The sequence below is a fragment of the Salvelinus fontinalis genome, chromosome 5 (assembly GCF_029448725.1).
Source record: "Salvelinus fontinalis isolate EN_2023a chromosome 5, ASM2944872v1, whole genome shotgun sequence".
NCBI classification, from domain to species: Eukaryota; Metazoa; Chordata; class Actinopteri; order Salmoniformes; family Salmonidae; genus Salvelinus; species Salvelinus fontinalis.
In genome coordinates, this window is record NC_074669.1 from 26,464,688 (window position 1) to 26,479,555 (window position 14,868).

Below are 14,868 nucleotides of genomic sequence, written 5' to 3' on the forward strand. Positions count from 1 at the left end.
ATTTTGAGTTGTCCGACTTGGTACCATTCCAGATCAGAACATTTGTAATTTAGTGACAAGATGAGTTGGAATATTATTAGTTTCATGAGAAAACAATTGAGAGGAATCTTGTTCTTGAATCTTGGAGATGGAGTGAATTCAAGGCTGGGTTTCAGGAAACAACTCCGTGACAATCAATAAAAATTAAAAAAAGTTTCCCTCTATGAAACCAGAAAAGGCACCAGCTGTTTCACCAAATAACCCACCTTGTCGTGCTCCACCTTGAGCTCATCATACTGGGTCTTGTAGCGGCGGCCGATCTTCCTGACCTGAGTGATGGTGCGGAACTTATCCTGGATGTCCAGGTTCTTGGCCTCTACGTCCCTCCTCAGCGCATCCCTCTCAGAGCTCACCTTCCCCAGGCCTTCACGCAGCATCTGCACCTGGCTCTGCAGGGATGTCACCGACCCGACACTCCTACAGGGAGATCAGATATTAAAGATCTACATGTAGAACGCAGCCCCCTTGTTGAACTAGGTGAATTGCAACACAGCCTGACTTCAAACAACCCCCCCCCCTTCCTGGCTTTACTCCCTGTCCCCTGATCCACTCTTGCGTCTTTTTACTTCCAATTTTGTATACCAGCTTCAAACAGCTGAAACATTGGATATTTTGAGTTATTTAAAATATATTTCACAGTGGTTTAGATGATACAATTTTCTACACTTGTTTTGTAACAAACTGAAATTAGGCAAACATAAAAATAAAAAAATGCAACCAGGTAATGGCAGAGCGATTTCTATTGCCACTGTTGATTCTATTCCTGAGGAGATTACCATGCGTTTGAGTGATGCTGATGGAAGAGAGGGAGGTTGCAGCTTTCCATTTGACAACAAGAGACGGACCATCTTTTGTTGTCAAATAGGGAGGCTGCACCATCAGAATGCAATTTTGTATGGGCACAAAATATTTATTTAGTGGTTGATATTATTTCACTATCATTCCACTATTACTGCATATATATTATGGACATTTTCTGAAATAACAATGCTAGAATTCTACATGTATCTCCTTTAATACAAAAATACTCAGACTTACATAATACTACATTCATCTGATTATCAAACTTTGTACTGGGTTGCTTGCCAATTCATTGCGTAGTATTTGTGCTTTTCAAAGAGAAGCCCATTTATCTATTGTATCAAGTCATTCAGCATCCTTGCGGTCGTTGGTACCCTGTAATAAGAGAATAGTAAAACAGTGATATTCAGTTTGGATTATAGACTAGGCTAACTCCCACCTGGTCACCTCAGCCTTGAGCCTGCCTGTCTCCTCAGTGAGTTGCTGGATGCGTTTGAGGTGAGCCTCTTTCTCAAAGTGGAGACGCTTGTACTCCTCCGGGTCCTTCTGCTGGCTCACCAGTTGCTATGTGGACATACAGAACAGATTATGTTTCAAATCCAAACTCAATAGACAGGTCTACAGACATTTGACAAGATGTGGGTCGCAAGGAAGGCATCGTTCAAGCTTGGTATCACTACTTTGAGAAAGTCTACTCTAAGCTTTAGAGTTTTTTGGGGGGGGGTATTCTTTTTTCTGTCGCTAAGCAACCTGTGTTCTGGCCTTCCAGCGTTTGATGTCCTCTTCCAGAATCCTCTTCTCTGCCTGCAGCATGCCGCTCTTCTCACTCAGTTCAGCGTTGGACTCCTGCATGGGCATTACGTCTAACTCCAGCTTACGCACCTGACGGAGGGAGGAAAATATATAAAAGTATGTCAATCAATAGAGAGAAAAAAAGTTAGGCCTCAGTCTAAAACAGGCCTAAAAACTAAACTGGGACCAAATTCACAGAAGGTTTCCTGAGAAAAATGTTAACATTGGTTATGATATCAAATCCAAAGTTTGGTGCTTTAACCCTGAGAAAGTAAACCTGCTGTCTTACTTTAGCCTGTGTCTGCTGCAGCTCCTGCTCCATCCTCTCCTTCTCCTCCCTCAGCATCTTGTTTGTCTCCATCAGGACACTCATGGTCTCAGTCTTCTTCATCAGCTCATCGTGCTGAGCCAGGGTCTTAGCTGTCACCTGGGGTCAGGGGTTAAAGGTCATAAACAGCACTTGGGTGACATGATCATATTGAGCTGCCATTTCTCTCGTCACCCACACCCTCTTCATTCATGAACAAGGCAACAGTAAACATGTCTGCCATTATCGACGCAGTGTCCCCAATATGCCAATTAGTGACAATTCAAATCTAATTTTATTGAACAATACACACAAATCTGAAAGTAAAATAATGGAATTAAGAAATATATAAACATTAGGACGAGCAATGTTGGCGCAGCATTGACTGAAATACAGTAGAATAGAATACAGTATATACATATGAAATTAGTAAAAGAGTACGCAAACAGGTAGTTTGCCCCCGGTGATGCATTAGGTAGACCGCAACACCCTCTGGAAAGCCCTGCGGTTGCGGGCAGTGCAGTTGCCGTACCAGGTGGTGATGCAGCCTGACAGGATGCTCTCAATTGTGCATCTGTAAAAGTTTGTAAGGGTCTAAAGGGCCAAGCCAAATTTCTTCAGTGTGGGTGGACCATTTCAAATCGTCAGTGATGTGTATGCCAAGGGACTTTAAGTTTTCCACATTCTCCACTGTGGTCCAGTCAATGTGGAAAGGGGCGTGCTCCCTCTGCTTTTTCCTGAAGTCCACGATCATCTCATTCGTTTTGTTGACGTTGAGGGAGAGGTTATTTCCTGGCACCACTCCGTCAGGGCCCTCATCTCCTCCCTGTAGGCTGTCTCGTCATTGTTGGTAATCAGGCCTACTACAGTTGTGTCATCTGCAAACTTAATGATTGAGTTGGAGGTGTGCATGGCCACGCAGTAATGGGTGTACAGGGAGTACAGGAGGGGGCTGAGCAGTGAAGCGGAGGTGTTGTTTCCTACCTTCACCACCTGGGGCAACCCGTCAGGAAGTCCAGGACCCATTTGCACAGGGTGGGGTTCAGATGCAGGGCCCTGAGCTTGATGATGAGCTTGGAGAGTACTGTGGTGTTGAAGGCTAAGAAGCTATAGTCAATGAACAGTATCCTTACATAGGTATTCCTCTTGTCCAGATGAGATAGGGCTGTGTGCAGTGCAATGGCGATTGCATCGTCTGTAGATCTATTGGGGCGGTAAGCAAATTGAAGTGGGTCTAGGGTGTCAGGTAAGGTATAGGTGATATGATCCTTAACTAGCCTCTCAAAGCACTTCATGATGACTGAAGTGAGTGCTACGGGGCGATAGTCATTTAGTTCAGTTACCTTTGCCTTTTGGGGTACAAGAACAATGGTGGACATCTTGAAGCATGTGGGGACAACAGACTAGGATAGGGAGAGATTGAATATGTCCGTAAACACTCCAGCCAGCTGGTCTGTGCATGCTCTGAGGACGTGGCTAGGGATGCCATCTGGGCTAGCAGCCTTGCGAGGGTTAACACACTTAAATGTCTTACTCACGTCGGCCACGGAGAACGAGAGCCCACAGTCTGTGGGAGCGGGCCGCGTCGATGGCACTATGTTATCCTCAAAGCGGGTGAAGGTGTTTAGCTTGTCCGGAAGCAAGACGGTGTCCGCTACGTGGCTAGTTTTCCCTTTGTAATCCATAATAGTCTGTAGACCCTGCCAGATACGTCTCGTGTCTGAGCCGTTTTGAACTGCGACTCCTCTTTGTCGCTGTTCTGACGTTTTGCCTGTTTGATTGCCTTGCGGAGGGAATAACTACACTGTTTGTATTCAACCATATTCCAAGTCACCTTGCCATTGTTAAATGCAGTGGTTCATGCTTTCAGTTTAGCGCGATGCTGCTATCTATCCACGGTTTCTGGTTTGGGTAGGTTATAAGCACAGCGTGAACAGCATCCCTTATACACTTCCTGATGAACTCACCGTGTCTGTGTATAGTCACCGTGTCCGTGTATACATCAATGTTATTCTCAGAGGCTACCTGGAACATATCCCAGTCCGCGTGATCAAAACAATCTTGAAGCATGGATTCCGATTGGTCAGACCAGCGTTGAATAGACCTTAGCACGGGTACATCCTGTTTAAGTTTCTGCCTATAGGAAGGGAGGGAGGACCAAAATGGAGTTGTGATCTGATTTGCCGAAGGGAGGGCCTTGTAGGCATCCCGGAAAAGAGAATAGCAGTGGTCGAGTGTTTTACCAGCACGAGTACAACAGTCAATGTGTTGATAGAACTTTGAGAGCGTTTATCAAATGTGCTTTGTTAAAATCCCCAGCTACAATAAATGCAGCCTCAGGATATATATGTGGTTTCCAGTTGGCATAAAGTCCAGTGTAGTTCCCTGAGGGGCGTCATGGTATCGGCTTGAGGGGGAATATTTTTTATTTATTTTTATTTTACCGTTATTTTACCAGGTAAGTTGACTGAGAACAGGTTCTCATTTGCAGCAACGACCTGGGGAATAGTTACAGGGGAGAGGAGGGGGATGAATGAGCCAATTGTAAACTGGGGATTATTAGGTGACCATGATGGTTTGAGGGCCAGATTGGGAATTTAGCCAGGCCACCGGGGTTAACACCCCTACTCTTACGATAAGTGCCATGGGATCTTTAATGACCTCAGAGAGTCAGGACACCCGTTTAACGTCCCATCCGAAAGACGGCACCCTACACAGGGCAGTGTCCCCAATCACTGCCCTGGGGCATTGGGATATTTCTTAGACCAGAGGAAAGAGTGCCTCCTACTGGCCCTCCAACACCACTTCCAATATACACGGCTGTGACTATAACATAAGAGAATTCTCTGTGTCTAGTCAAAATCGGCGCAGTGGTGTCTGAGATACTAACGAACGGAGACAGATCCATAGCCCCCCCCTCCCGATTTCATCATGAAGACAACAGAATCTGTTTTTTTTCACCACTCAGATTTTGAAATGTCTTTTTAGTCTAGGAATAGGATTAATCTGGGTCCAGGAAATCCCCCCATAAACCATTGGCTGTCCATATTGTCCAGCTCACCTGCATCATTTCCCGCTCAGCACTAAAGCTCTCCTGCAGTTCTCTCAGCTCTCTCTCCAGGTGCTCCACTCTCAGCCTGTGGCGAAGACTTTCTCCCTGGGCCACCTCGAACCGTGACTCCGCTATCTCCTTCTCCCGACGCACAAACCTGCATCACGACAGGGAGGGGACAGAAGATATGAGAGAAAAGGTGTTGCAGAAGTGTAGTGATTGCATGAAATTGGCTTTAATGGCAAACTTGCTCTTGCTTTCCAAAGAGACAGATCGAGGGAGGGGGTGAGAGACCATTACCTGAGTATCTCGAGGACCTGGTCCTGAGACTTTCCCTGCTCAGTGAGGGAGATGTTCAGAGGGCACTCGTTGACCTGGCGCTGCAAGGTGGCGGCTATCTTGCTGCTCATGGTCTGAATCTGTTCATGGAGGAGGCTGTTTTGCCTCTGCAGCTCCTCAGAGCGAGACGCCACCTTAGACATCTCCTCCTGACAGCAAGAGAGATGTACATTATAGTCTTGTGGTGTACACCAGCTACATAAGCAGCACAACCCCTGCAAACTAGTGGGAGTTCACAATCACTAGCTAGCTTCCAACATCAACACAAAAGTGTAAGAATCTATTTTCAACCATCACCATCTACACGTCAAACCATTTGCAACAAACACAATATCTATTATTCATAATATAAACATTTTCCTTGACTGCTATCTAATCAATCGACTGCTATTACCTACCTTGAGGATCCTCTCCTGTTCCTCCCAGGAGACTCTGGCCTCCAGCAGCTGAGCAGAGGCTCTCTGGGCCCTCTCCTCCAGCTGTTGTCTGAGCGTGGCTGCCTGCAGAGCCTGGGCCTTCGCTGCCTGGAGGGCCTCCACGTCTGCAGCGTGAAGCATCATCTCACGCTCATACTTATCCTGAGCCTCCGACGCCAGCGTTGCCTGGGAGGGGGGAAAGAAGAGGAGAGACCAGCATTACAGACAAGCTTTATCTGACGACCTAGCTGTAATACAGTACTTAATGAATGGTTGATAATGTATGCTACATTATCATGGTTGACATTTACTTGGGTTAGCGACAATCAAGTCAGGTAATGCTCTATAGGAGGAAAGTGGGAAACAAGGTGGCAAATAGCTTGGTCAGATATGCCTTGTGAAAAGTTGGCACATCACTACAACTCGATAAGGGCCAATTAGCCACAGCCCAAGCCTCCATCTCACCTGCTCCTGGCTGTCCAGTATGGCCTGCTGTTCCTGGGCTGCTGCCACCGCCGCCCTCTGTAGCGCCTCCTGGTGGTCCGCCTGCACACTGCTCAGACTCCTCCTCAGCTCAGCCACCTGACACACACAGGTGGAAAACAGGAACCTGTTCATATCTTCAACATGGAACAATGACGACCCCGGCATTGTGTGAACCCAGCACCTATGGTGCGTACTGGATGTGGTTAAATAATACTGAATGTATCAGCTATACCATTTGAGCTATACAGTGAGGAAAATTTCAGTAAGGGCATAGATGTCTGCTTCATACCTGCTGCTCTACGGAGGCCAGGGCTTTCCTCTTCTCCTCCTGCAGGCCCTGCTTCTCCTTCTCTGCTTCCAGGAGCTTCCTCTCCAGTTGACGGTGCTGCTCCTGAGCCTCCTTTACACGCTCCTCCATGGAGGACCGAGCCTGCTCCATCACCTAGAGAGAGGAACGAGGAGAGGAAGCGAGTGAGAGATTTGGTGCTAAAATGCTTATGGAAGTGCACTACTAAGGGGTTAGGGGATAGGGTGATATACTACTAAGGAGTGGTACACTACTAAGGGGTTAGGAGCCAGGTTGGAGTCCTGACCTGCTTCTCCTTATCCATGGACTCCTCTAGGCTCTGGGCCATGGCTCTGTACTGCTCTTTGCTGGAGGTGGCTGTCCTCAACTGCTCTGCCAGCTCCTCTGCCTGCGTCTCGGCCTGCCTCAGGCGGCCTCCCAGATCCTCAGAGTCCCCTTTTGAACCATGGAGTCCTGGGGAGGTTAGAGGAGAGGGGGGGAAGATGAAGAGGGGCGAGGAGCAGAGAGGTAAGGAGAGAGAGAGCTTTAAGTGCCACAGACTGAAGTCACAGCTGGCATGGGCAGCATAGAAAAATAACCCTGTGGCGAACCCTAATGACACTACCATAACACTGCTAATGGTGCAGGCCCCAGAAGCACACACCCTCCAGGCCTGTTTGAGGGTTTTATTTAGCTTGTTTTACTACATTTCCTATAAAATACTATAAGACGACCTAATGAAAGCATGGCTATAGACACCGACCTGACCTATGTCTACACAAGGAAAAGCAGAACAACATACCACAACTTTAAGGAAACAATTAAGAGAATGTTAGACTGGCCCAAATCAATTAATTGTAGACCAACTTGGCGGTTTGAAGAATATAAAATCAGAGACTATTTGTGTAAGTGCCTGTCTTGAGGAAAACTCCAACTGAGTACTATCCACATTCAAGCTATTCCAACATTCTCAGGCTATAAAAACTTTTATGAGTGGTTCCTGAACATTCTGAGGTCTCAGAAGGCACTGAGGCTGATGTGATTCTGTAACATTGTGTGTACTCTTACCTTTGAGGCCCATGGGAATGGACGGGGAGCTTTGGGAGCCCAGGGACGGACGACCGCCTTCTTCACTGACCTGCTGCAGCCTGAGAGAGCTCATCTCCAGCTGGGCAGCACTCAGCTGATCCCTGGTCTTCTGGAGCAGGCCTGTCTGGGTCTCCAGCTGCCTTTTGGCATCCATCAGCTGCAACTGGAAATAAAAAAGAGAGTAAGGGGTTAATTTAATCTATGGTGCGTATCAGGGGAGGCTGGTGGAAGGAGCTATAGGAGGACAGTCTCTTTGTAATGTCCGGAATAGAATAAAAGCAACAAAATCAAACATGTGGTTTCCATGTGTTTGATACCGTTCCATTGAATCAATTTCAGCCATTACAATGCAACTGTCCTCCTATAGCTCCTCCCATCAGCCTCCACTGGTATGTATGTACAAATGCTTTGAGTGCTGCCTTTTTGAAGCAAGTCTCTTGGGGGAAAAATGAATAAATGTGATATTAGAGAAAGCGGAAAGATAGAAGAGGACAATCGATAGAATACAGGTAGAGGGGGTTGTGGTTGGCACTGGGAAGAGGTATCAGGGACTTACATCTTGGTTTCTGCCCAGCAGGTGGCGTTGCTCCACATCGTGCCCCAGTCTCTTCTGCAGCTGGCCGATCTCTCTTTCCTGCTTCTCTATCTGGGCGCTCAGGCGCTGCCTGGTGTCCGTCTCTGAGCGCTCCAATGTGGCCTGGATGAGCACACAGGGAGTGGAACATTAAAACAGACATGAATGCAGAGAGAGAGAGAGAACAGTGCCTCAACCATTTTATGAGTGGTTAGTTTGAGATGTTTCTACTGTCTTGACATTGGTGTTTATGTGTATAGGCAAGCACATGGAGTGTGTGTAAACCTGTATGGTCTTGAGATTGGCGAGCAGCATGTTCTGTCCTCGTTGTTGGGTCTGGATGGCCTCTTTCTCCTGGGTCAGTCTGGACTCCACTAGCTTCAGCATATCCCTCTCCTTCCGGAGGCTCTCAGCACGACCCTGGGGGAGAACAGTGTCAGCACAGCGCACTGTGGCTTAGAAACTAGATGTAATGCATGTATTGAAAGACGAAGCAAAACACTAACACACATTACAAAAGAGAGAGAGAGAGACTAAGTATCGTCTGTCTAACACAATGAACAAAAGGCTTGGGGGACACAAACATGAGGCGCACACACACACACACCTCTGCCATGTTGAGTTTCTCCTGTGCAACCCTCAGGTCCTCTGTCATGGTGTTAACAGTTTGCTCATTCTTCTGGGCAACAGCAGCCATCTTCTGTCCCTTCTCCTTCAAAGAGGCAATATCCTTCCTGTAGCCCTCCACATTATCCTGCAGCATCTCATACCTGGAGGAGGGGGGGGGGGGAGTACGTCACCAAGCAGGTGCAGTTGGTTATCAAGTAAATTTTGCTAAAATATTGTGGAATAACACCATACTCCTAAGTTCAAACAAAAAGACAACCTACCTCATGTGATATTGTCTTGTGTAGTGTCCTGAGAATGATGTGCAGTGCTCTTACCTCTTGGAGGTAAACTCCAGTTGGGTGGATATCTTGGCATTCTGTGATCTCTGGTCAGAGACCTGCTCCTGTAGCTTCTCAGTCTGTTCCGCCAGGGCCTTGTCACTCTCAGACCTCTCCCTCTTATAGGAGGAGAACACCTCCTGCAACTACACACACACAGCAAACAAAACGTTCCTTCAGATAAGAGTACAGCAACAATTTTTTATCAACCCGATTGAAGGATATTATTTGTGATCTATGATAAAATGGTGGTTTGATGCGACAGAAGGACAGATAATGTTGCATATACACCGAGTGTACAAAACATTAGGAACCTCCTTCCTAATATTCAGCTGCGCCCTCCCCACGGAAAACTGTTGAGGGAGAAAAACCGGTGTGCCCATTTACCCTCTGAATGGCACACATACACAATCCATGTCTCAATTGTCTGAAAGCTTAAAAAGTCTTCCTTAACCTGTCTCCTCCAGTTCATCTACACTGATTGAAGTGGATGTAATAACTGATATCAATAAGAGACAAAAGCTTTCACCTGGATTCTGGTCATTCTATGTCATGGTCTTTGAATGGGGTATGGTAGTAGGTGCCAGGCGCACCGGTTTGTGTCAAGAAAAGCAAAGCAGCTGGGTTTTTCACCCTCAACAGTTTGCCCTTGTGTATCAAGAGTGGTCCACCACCCATAGGACATCCAGCCAACTTGACACAACTGTTGGAAGCATTGGAGTCAATATGGGCCAACATCCCTGTGGAACGCTTTCGACACTTTGTAAAGTCCATACCCTGACGAATTGAGGGTGTTCTGAGGGCAAAAGGGTGAGACTTGTGTGGGCTCACCTGTCGGAGGGCTGCCTTGGCCTCCACCGCCTCGGTTGACTCTGTCGCCATAGTAATGATTCCAGTGGGCGTGGCTGTGGTGGGGGTGGCAGCTGGAGAGCGGTGGGGGGTGGAGGTCAGGGAGAATTCCTCGGTGGCTGCACCTGAGACAAGAGGTCAAAGGGTCAGTGTGTAGGTAATATACAAATCTCAAAGTTCTCCACCGGGGCTGGGCCAAAACTGACTAACAATAAAGAACCAAAAGGCTACACAGAGTATATGTTGCTCCCGTGCTTTATTCATGCACCCACATTTACAAAGATTTGGCTACACTAGCCTCATCAGGCCCTGAAGAAGGAAATGTATGTGAACCCCACCTTGCTGAGGGAAGCTGACTCCAGTGGCCTGAGCCAGCAGCACACGGTACATGTCTCTCTGCCTTACAATGGACTCAGCCAGCTGCATCTGGTGGCTCCGCTGCTCCCTCAGAGCCTCCAGCTCTGCCTGGGCCTTCTCCAGACTACGCTCCAGCTCACTGTGCCTGGAGGGAGAATACAATGACCTGTATTTATCCACAGACAACAGAAACATTTTGCTGACAGGGAAACCAAAAGGAAAGGAGGAGCAGGAGCAGGAGCTACCACCATATTGCTTATACTCATCCAACTATGTCAGATCTACTAAAGCGTCTAGTCGGTTGGGGATAAGGGTTGTTTCTGGATGGAGACACGGACAATCAGACACTTATTTTAGGGGGGGGATGTTGGGTTGAAAGCAAAAGACAAATGATCAGCAAAGAACATGGACAATTAAGTATATCGCACTTGGTGCCTGTGGTCTCAGTCTCCTCTCTCTCCTGTGCGTCACTGAGCTCTCGGAGGGCCACCAGGAGGCGCTGGTTCTGCTGCTGGAGCTCCTCCACGCCACGGAACGTCACCAGGTGCTGTGTGATGACCTCCGACGTGCTGCTGATGTCAGCAGAGCTCACCTCCTCGTCGGGCACTACGTGGTTGCCACGTGCCTCCTCCAGCTCAATTAGTAGGACACGGATCTGGTGCGTAATGGTAGGGGGTGAAAAAGCTATTGATTATGTCCTAATTAAAACAGTCATACCTACAACCGTCACTTTTTTATAATCAACATTTGTATAGATTTTTTCCCACACATAATTCTATGACAACAATGAGGTTTTAGAGGTTATGTTAACAAAAGCAGTAAGGCTTCACTAAAAGAGATAAGACAGGATGTCCCACCTGCTGCGCCATGTCTGCCAGCTGCACCTCAGACCTATGGTTGTCTCTCTCCAGGACAGAAGATTGCTTGTTGGCCTCGTCAGTCACCTTCTGCAGACGTTGCACCTCCTGAAACACATAGTAACCAGTTATAGTGTGTCAGAACGTATTTAGTGGACTCTCATAAGTGCACGGCATCGGCAGTGCAGTTCACCAATACCAACTCAAATACATTGCAGTGCAGTACACCAATTACAATACATTCTTTTCACTTACTGGACAATCTGCATGATCTGGTTTAGTGCAGTTTTAGTGCAGTTCAAAACCTTGCATTAATCAGGAGTTGACTGTACATTGGTTTGTAACTATCCTCACATATCCTCAGATGTTTGACTTACAGCAGGTTTTTCGGTACTGTATAACAAATTCACAAACACATTTCTTCTTTTTTAAAACACACCTTAACTGCCTGTTCCAGCTTGGACGACAGGCTGGCCACAGACTTCTGCATGCGCTCATGTTCGTCCCGCTGGCGTTTGAGGATGGGACCCTTGGCCTCCACCTCCTGCACTATGTCATCCAGGTACTTATTCACCCGTTTGTTCTCCACACGCTGCAGCTCCAGCACCTCCTGGGACTCCACATACGCCGTATACAACTGGTGAGAAGAAAGAAGAAGCTCAAACTCATACTGTATACTGTGATACAATATATACAATATATATATGGTACTGTATACTGATACAATATATGGTACTGTATACTATGATATAATACATGGTACTGAAAACTATGAGCGTCATGTTTCTTAATATAACCATTTGCTGAGCAAAGTCAAGAATCTCTGCAGATTAATTCTGTAAATACAGAATACATACAGTACCAGTCAAAAGTTTGGACACCTACTGATTCAAGGGTTTCTCTGACATTTTTAGAATAATGACATATTGTAGAATAATAGTGAAGACATCAACACTAAGAAATAAGACATATGTAATCATGCAGTAACCAAAAAAAAAGAAGTGTTAAACAAATCTAAATATATCTTCAAAGTAGCCACCACTTTGACTTGATGACAGCTTTGCACACTCTTGGAATTATCTCAACCAGCTTTATGAGGAATGCTTTTCCAACAGTCTTGAAGGAGTTCCCACATATGCTGAGCACTTGGCTGCTTTTCCTTAACTCTGCAATTTGGGCCTCCCGGGTGGCGCAGTGGTCTAGGGCACTGCATCGCAGTGCTAACTGCGCCACCAGAGTCTCTGGGTTCGCGCTCAGGCTCTGTTGCAGCCGGCCGCGACCGGGAGGTCCGTGGGGCGACGCACAATTGGCATAGCGTCGTCCGGGGTAGGGAGGGTTTGGCCGGTAGGGATATCCTTGTCTCATCGCGCTCCAGCGACTCCTGTGGCGGGCCGGGCACAGTGCGCGCCAACCAAGGGGGCCAGGTACACGGTGTTTCCTCCGACACATTGGTGCGGCTGGCTTCCGGGTTGGAGGCGCGCTGTGTTAAGAAGCAGTACGGCTGGTTGGGTTGTGCTTCGGAGGACGCATGGCTTTCGACCTTCGTCTCTCCCGAGCCCGTACGGGAGTTGTAGCGATGAGACAAGGTAGTAATTACTAGCGATTGGATACCACGAAAATTGGGGAGAGAATGGGATAAAAAATAATAATAAAAAAAAAACTCTGCAATTTAACTCCTCCGAAACCATCTCAATTGGATTGAGGTCGGGTGATTGTGGAAGCCAGGTCATCTGATGCAGCACTCCATCACTCTCCTTCTTGGTCAAATAGCCCAAATAGTCAAATAGCCCTGGGTCACTGTCCTGTTGAAAAACAAATGACAGCCCCACTAAGCACAAACCAGATGGGATGGCGCATCCCTACGGTAGCCATGCTGGTTAAGTGTGCCTTGAATTCTAAATAAATCACTGAGTGTCACCAGCAAAGCACCCCCACATCACCTCCTCCATGCTTCACAGTGGGAACCACACATGCAGAGATCATCATTTCACCTACTCGGCGTCAAAGGACAGATTTCCCCTGGTCTAACGTCCATTGCTCGTGTTTCTTGGCCCAAGAAAGTCTCCTCTTCTTATTGGTGTCCTTTGGTAGTGGTTTCTTTGTAGCAATTCGACCATGAAGGCCTGATTCACAGTCTCCTCTGAACAGTTGATGTTGATATGTGTCTGTTACTTGAACTCTGTGAAGCATTTATTTGGGCTGCAGTGTGAGGTGCAGTTAACTCTAATGAACTTATCCTCTGCAGCAGAGGTAACTCTGGGTCTTCCTTTCCTGTGGCGGTCCTCATAAGAGCCAGTTTCATCATAACGCGTGATGGTTCTTACGACTGGTTGAGAGAATTCCAAGAGCGTGCAAAGCTGTCAAGGCAAAGGGTGGCTACTTTGAAGAATATCAATCATTCAATATATTTAGATTTGGAATGAGTAGGTGTCCAAACTTTTGACTGGTACTGTATGTGTCAGTATGTAGCCGATATTGGCCTTTTCTAATCTATGCTTCTCTACCGGCTTTGCCAATAGTGCCTCCACATAGCAAAACTGTTGCTATTCCAGCTGCCACTCACCGCGTAAGCCACAAGCACTACACAATTACGAGGAATGTCCAGCTGGGAAAATCAGCAGCAGCAAGCTAGCTCATTCAACAGAAAGGTGCAGTAGTGAGAAATTGATGAATTGACAGTAACCAAAATTGAACTCCTGTTAGCAAAGATTAGGAAGGAAAAAAGATCATACCCCATGGAGAAGTAAAAAATACATGTTTAGAACTGATAAATGACTGCATGATTATTGAATGTTATCGGTGGACAAGGCTTTGTTAGAACCAAAACATAGACAGCCTGCCTCTGCTCAACACCCGAACTTGAGAACTAATCGTGTGGGCAAGCAATTGCATTTCGTTCACAATAGTCGGGTTGCGGACTAGATTGTGGCTTATTTGTATGCCTACCAATGACAATTTACATTGTTTGAAGCACATTTTTATAGCTTCAGTCACAGATGACAGCTTCAATAAGCCCCCATTGTGAACGAGAGGCTTGCAGAATCATGATTCTTTAGAGTTTTTAGTTCATCATTCACCGGTAGGGGGTCCTGCGTGATCTGGGCATTACTGACTCAAAAAGATCAGAGTCAATAAAAATAACAAAACTTCCCAATCACTAGGCTTGGGCATTATACCATATACCGGAGTATTTGGAAATAGCCACGGGTTGGTTTATACAATAACGTCAATACAGTTGAAACTTTTTCTTTTAAGTTTTTCTATACATTTTAATATTTGTAGCTACTTAAGTAAATAACTGCAGTTAACTTGTGCAATTTGTTAGACGATAAAGCAGATTGCGTTCTTCATTTCACCTGTCATATTACGAAGCTTACCGTAGTGCCCCAGAACAGTTGAGCCAGTCGCAAGTTAGTTTGTAAATAGCACAACTGAAGAAAGCGGGAGCAGGTGAGTCCAGCTGTGTATTGACAGGGGTCACGTTTTATACTGACCGTCAGTGTTTTTGGCTTCAATAGCGTGACCAGGGACGTGCAACTATATTTTTCCTTCACGGAAAACACATTAGTGCAACACATTCGGCAGAAAATAGCTTTATTTTCATAAGATGCCAACAGAAGTGCAACGCCATTTGGCTGGCAGCCACACAAGGTTAAATTAGCTTACAATTAAAAAAC

The 14,868-nt window shown here is 46.5% G+C and overlaps 1 protein-coding gene across 6 annotated transcripts in view; it reads right to left on the minus strand.

Moving 5' to 3' along the window:
* LOC129855413 (nucleoprotein TPR-like) overlaps nt 1-14,868 on the minus strand; it is a 47,460-nt gene that overhangs the window by 14,220 nt on the left and 18,372 nt on the right. For all 6 annotated transcript variants that reach the window (XM_055923054.1, XM_055923057.1, XM_055923056.1 and 3 more), the window contains exons 11-30: nt 11,631-11,828; nt 11,192-11,299; nt 10,763-10,989; nt 10,316-10,479; nt 9,960-10,102; nt 9,126-9,274; nt 8,789-8,951; nt 8,467-8,601; nt 8,164-8,304; nt 7,587-7,770; nt 6,826-6,992; nt 6,522-6,674; nt 6,212-6,328; nt 5,729-5,932; nt 5,292-5,479; nt 5,001-5,148; nt 1,922-2,059; nt 1,591-1,722; nt 1,280-1,404; nt 246-456 (exon numbers count right to left, since the gene is read on the minus strand). In XM_055923054.1, coding sequence (XP_055779029.1) covers nt 246-456; nt 1,280-1,404; nt 1,591-1,722; nt 1,922-2,059; nt 5,001-5,148; nt 5,292-5,479; nt 5,729-5,932; nt 6,212-6,328; nt 6,522-6,674; nt 6,826-6,992; nt 7,587-7,770; nt 8,164-8,304; nt 8,467-8,601; nt 8,789-8,951; nt 9,126-9,274; nt 9,960-10,102; nt 10,316-10,479; nt 10,763-10,989; nt 11,192-11,299; nt 11,631-11,828 — 3,195 coding nt within the window. The remainder of the gene's footprint in view (nt 1-245; nt 457-1,279; nt 1,405-1,590; nt 1,723-1,921; nt 2,060-5,000; nt 5,149-5,291; nt 5,480-5,728; nt 5,933-6,211; nt 6,329-6,521; nt 6,675-6,825; nt 6,993-7,586; nt 7,771-8,163; nt 8,305-8,466; nt 8,602-8,788; nt 8,952-9,125; nt 9,275-9,959; nt 10,103-10,315; nt 10,480-10,762; nt 10,990-11,191; nt 11,300-11,630; nt 11,829-14,868) is intronic.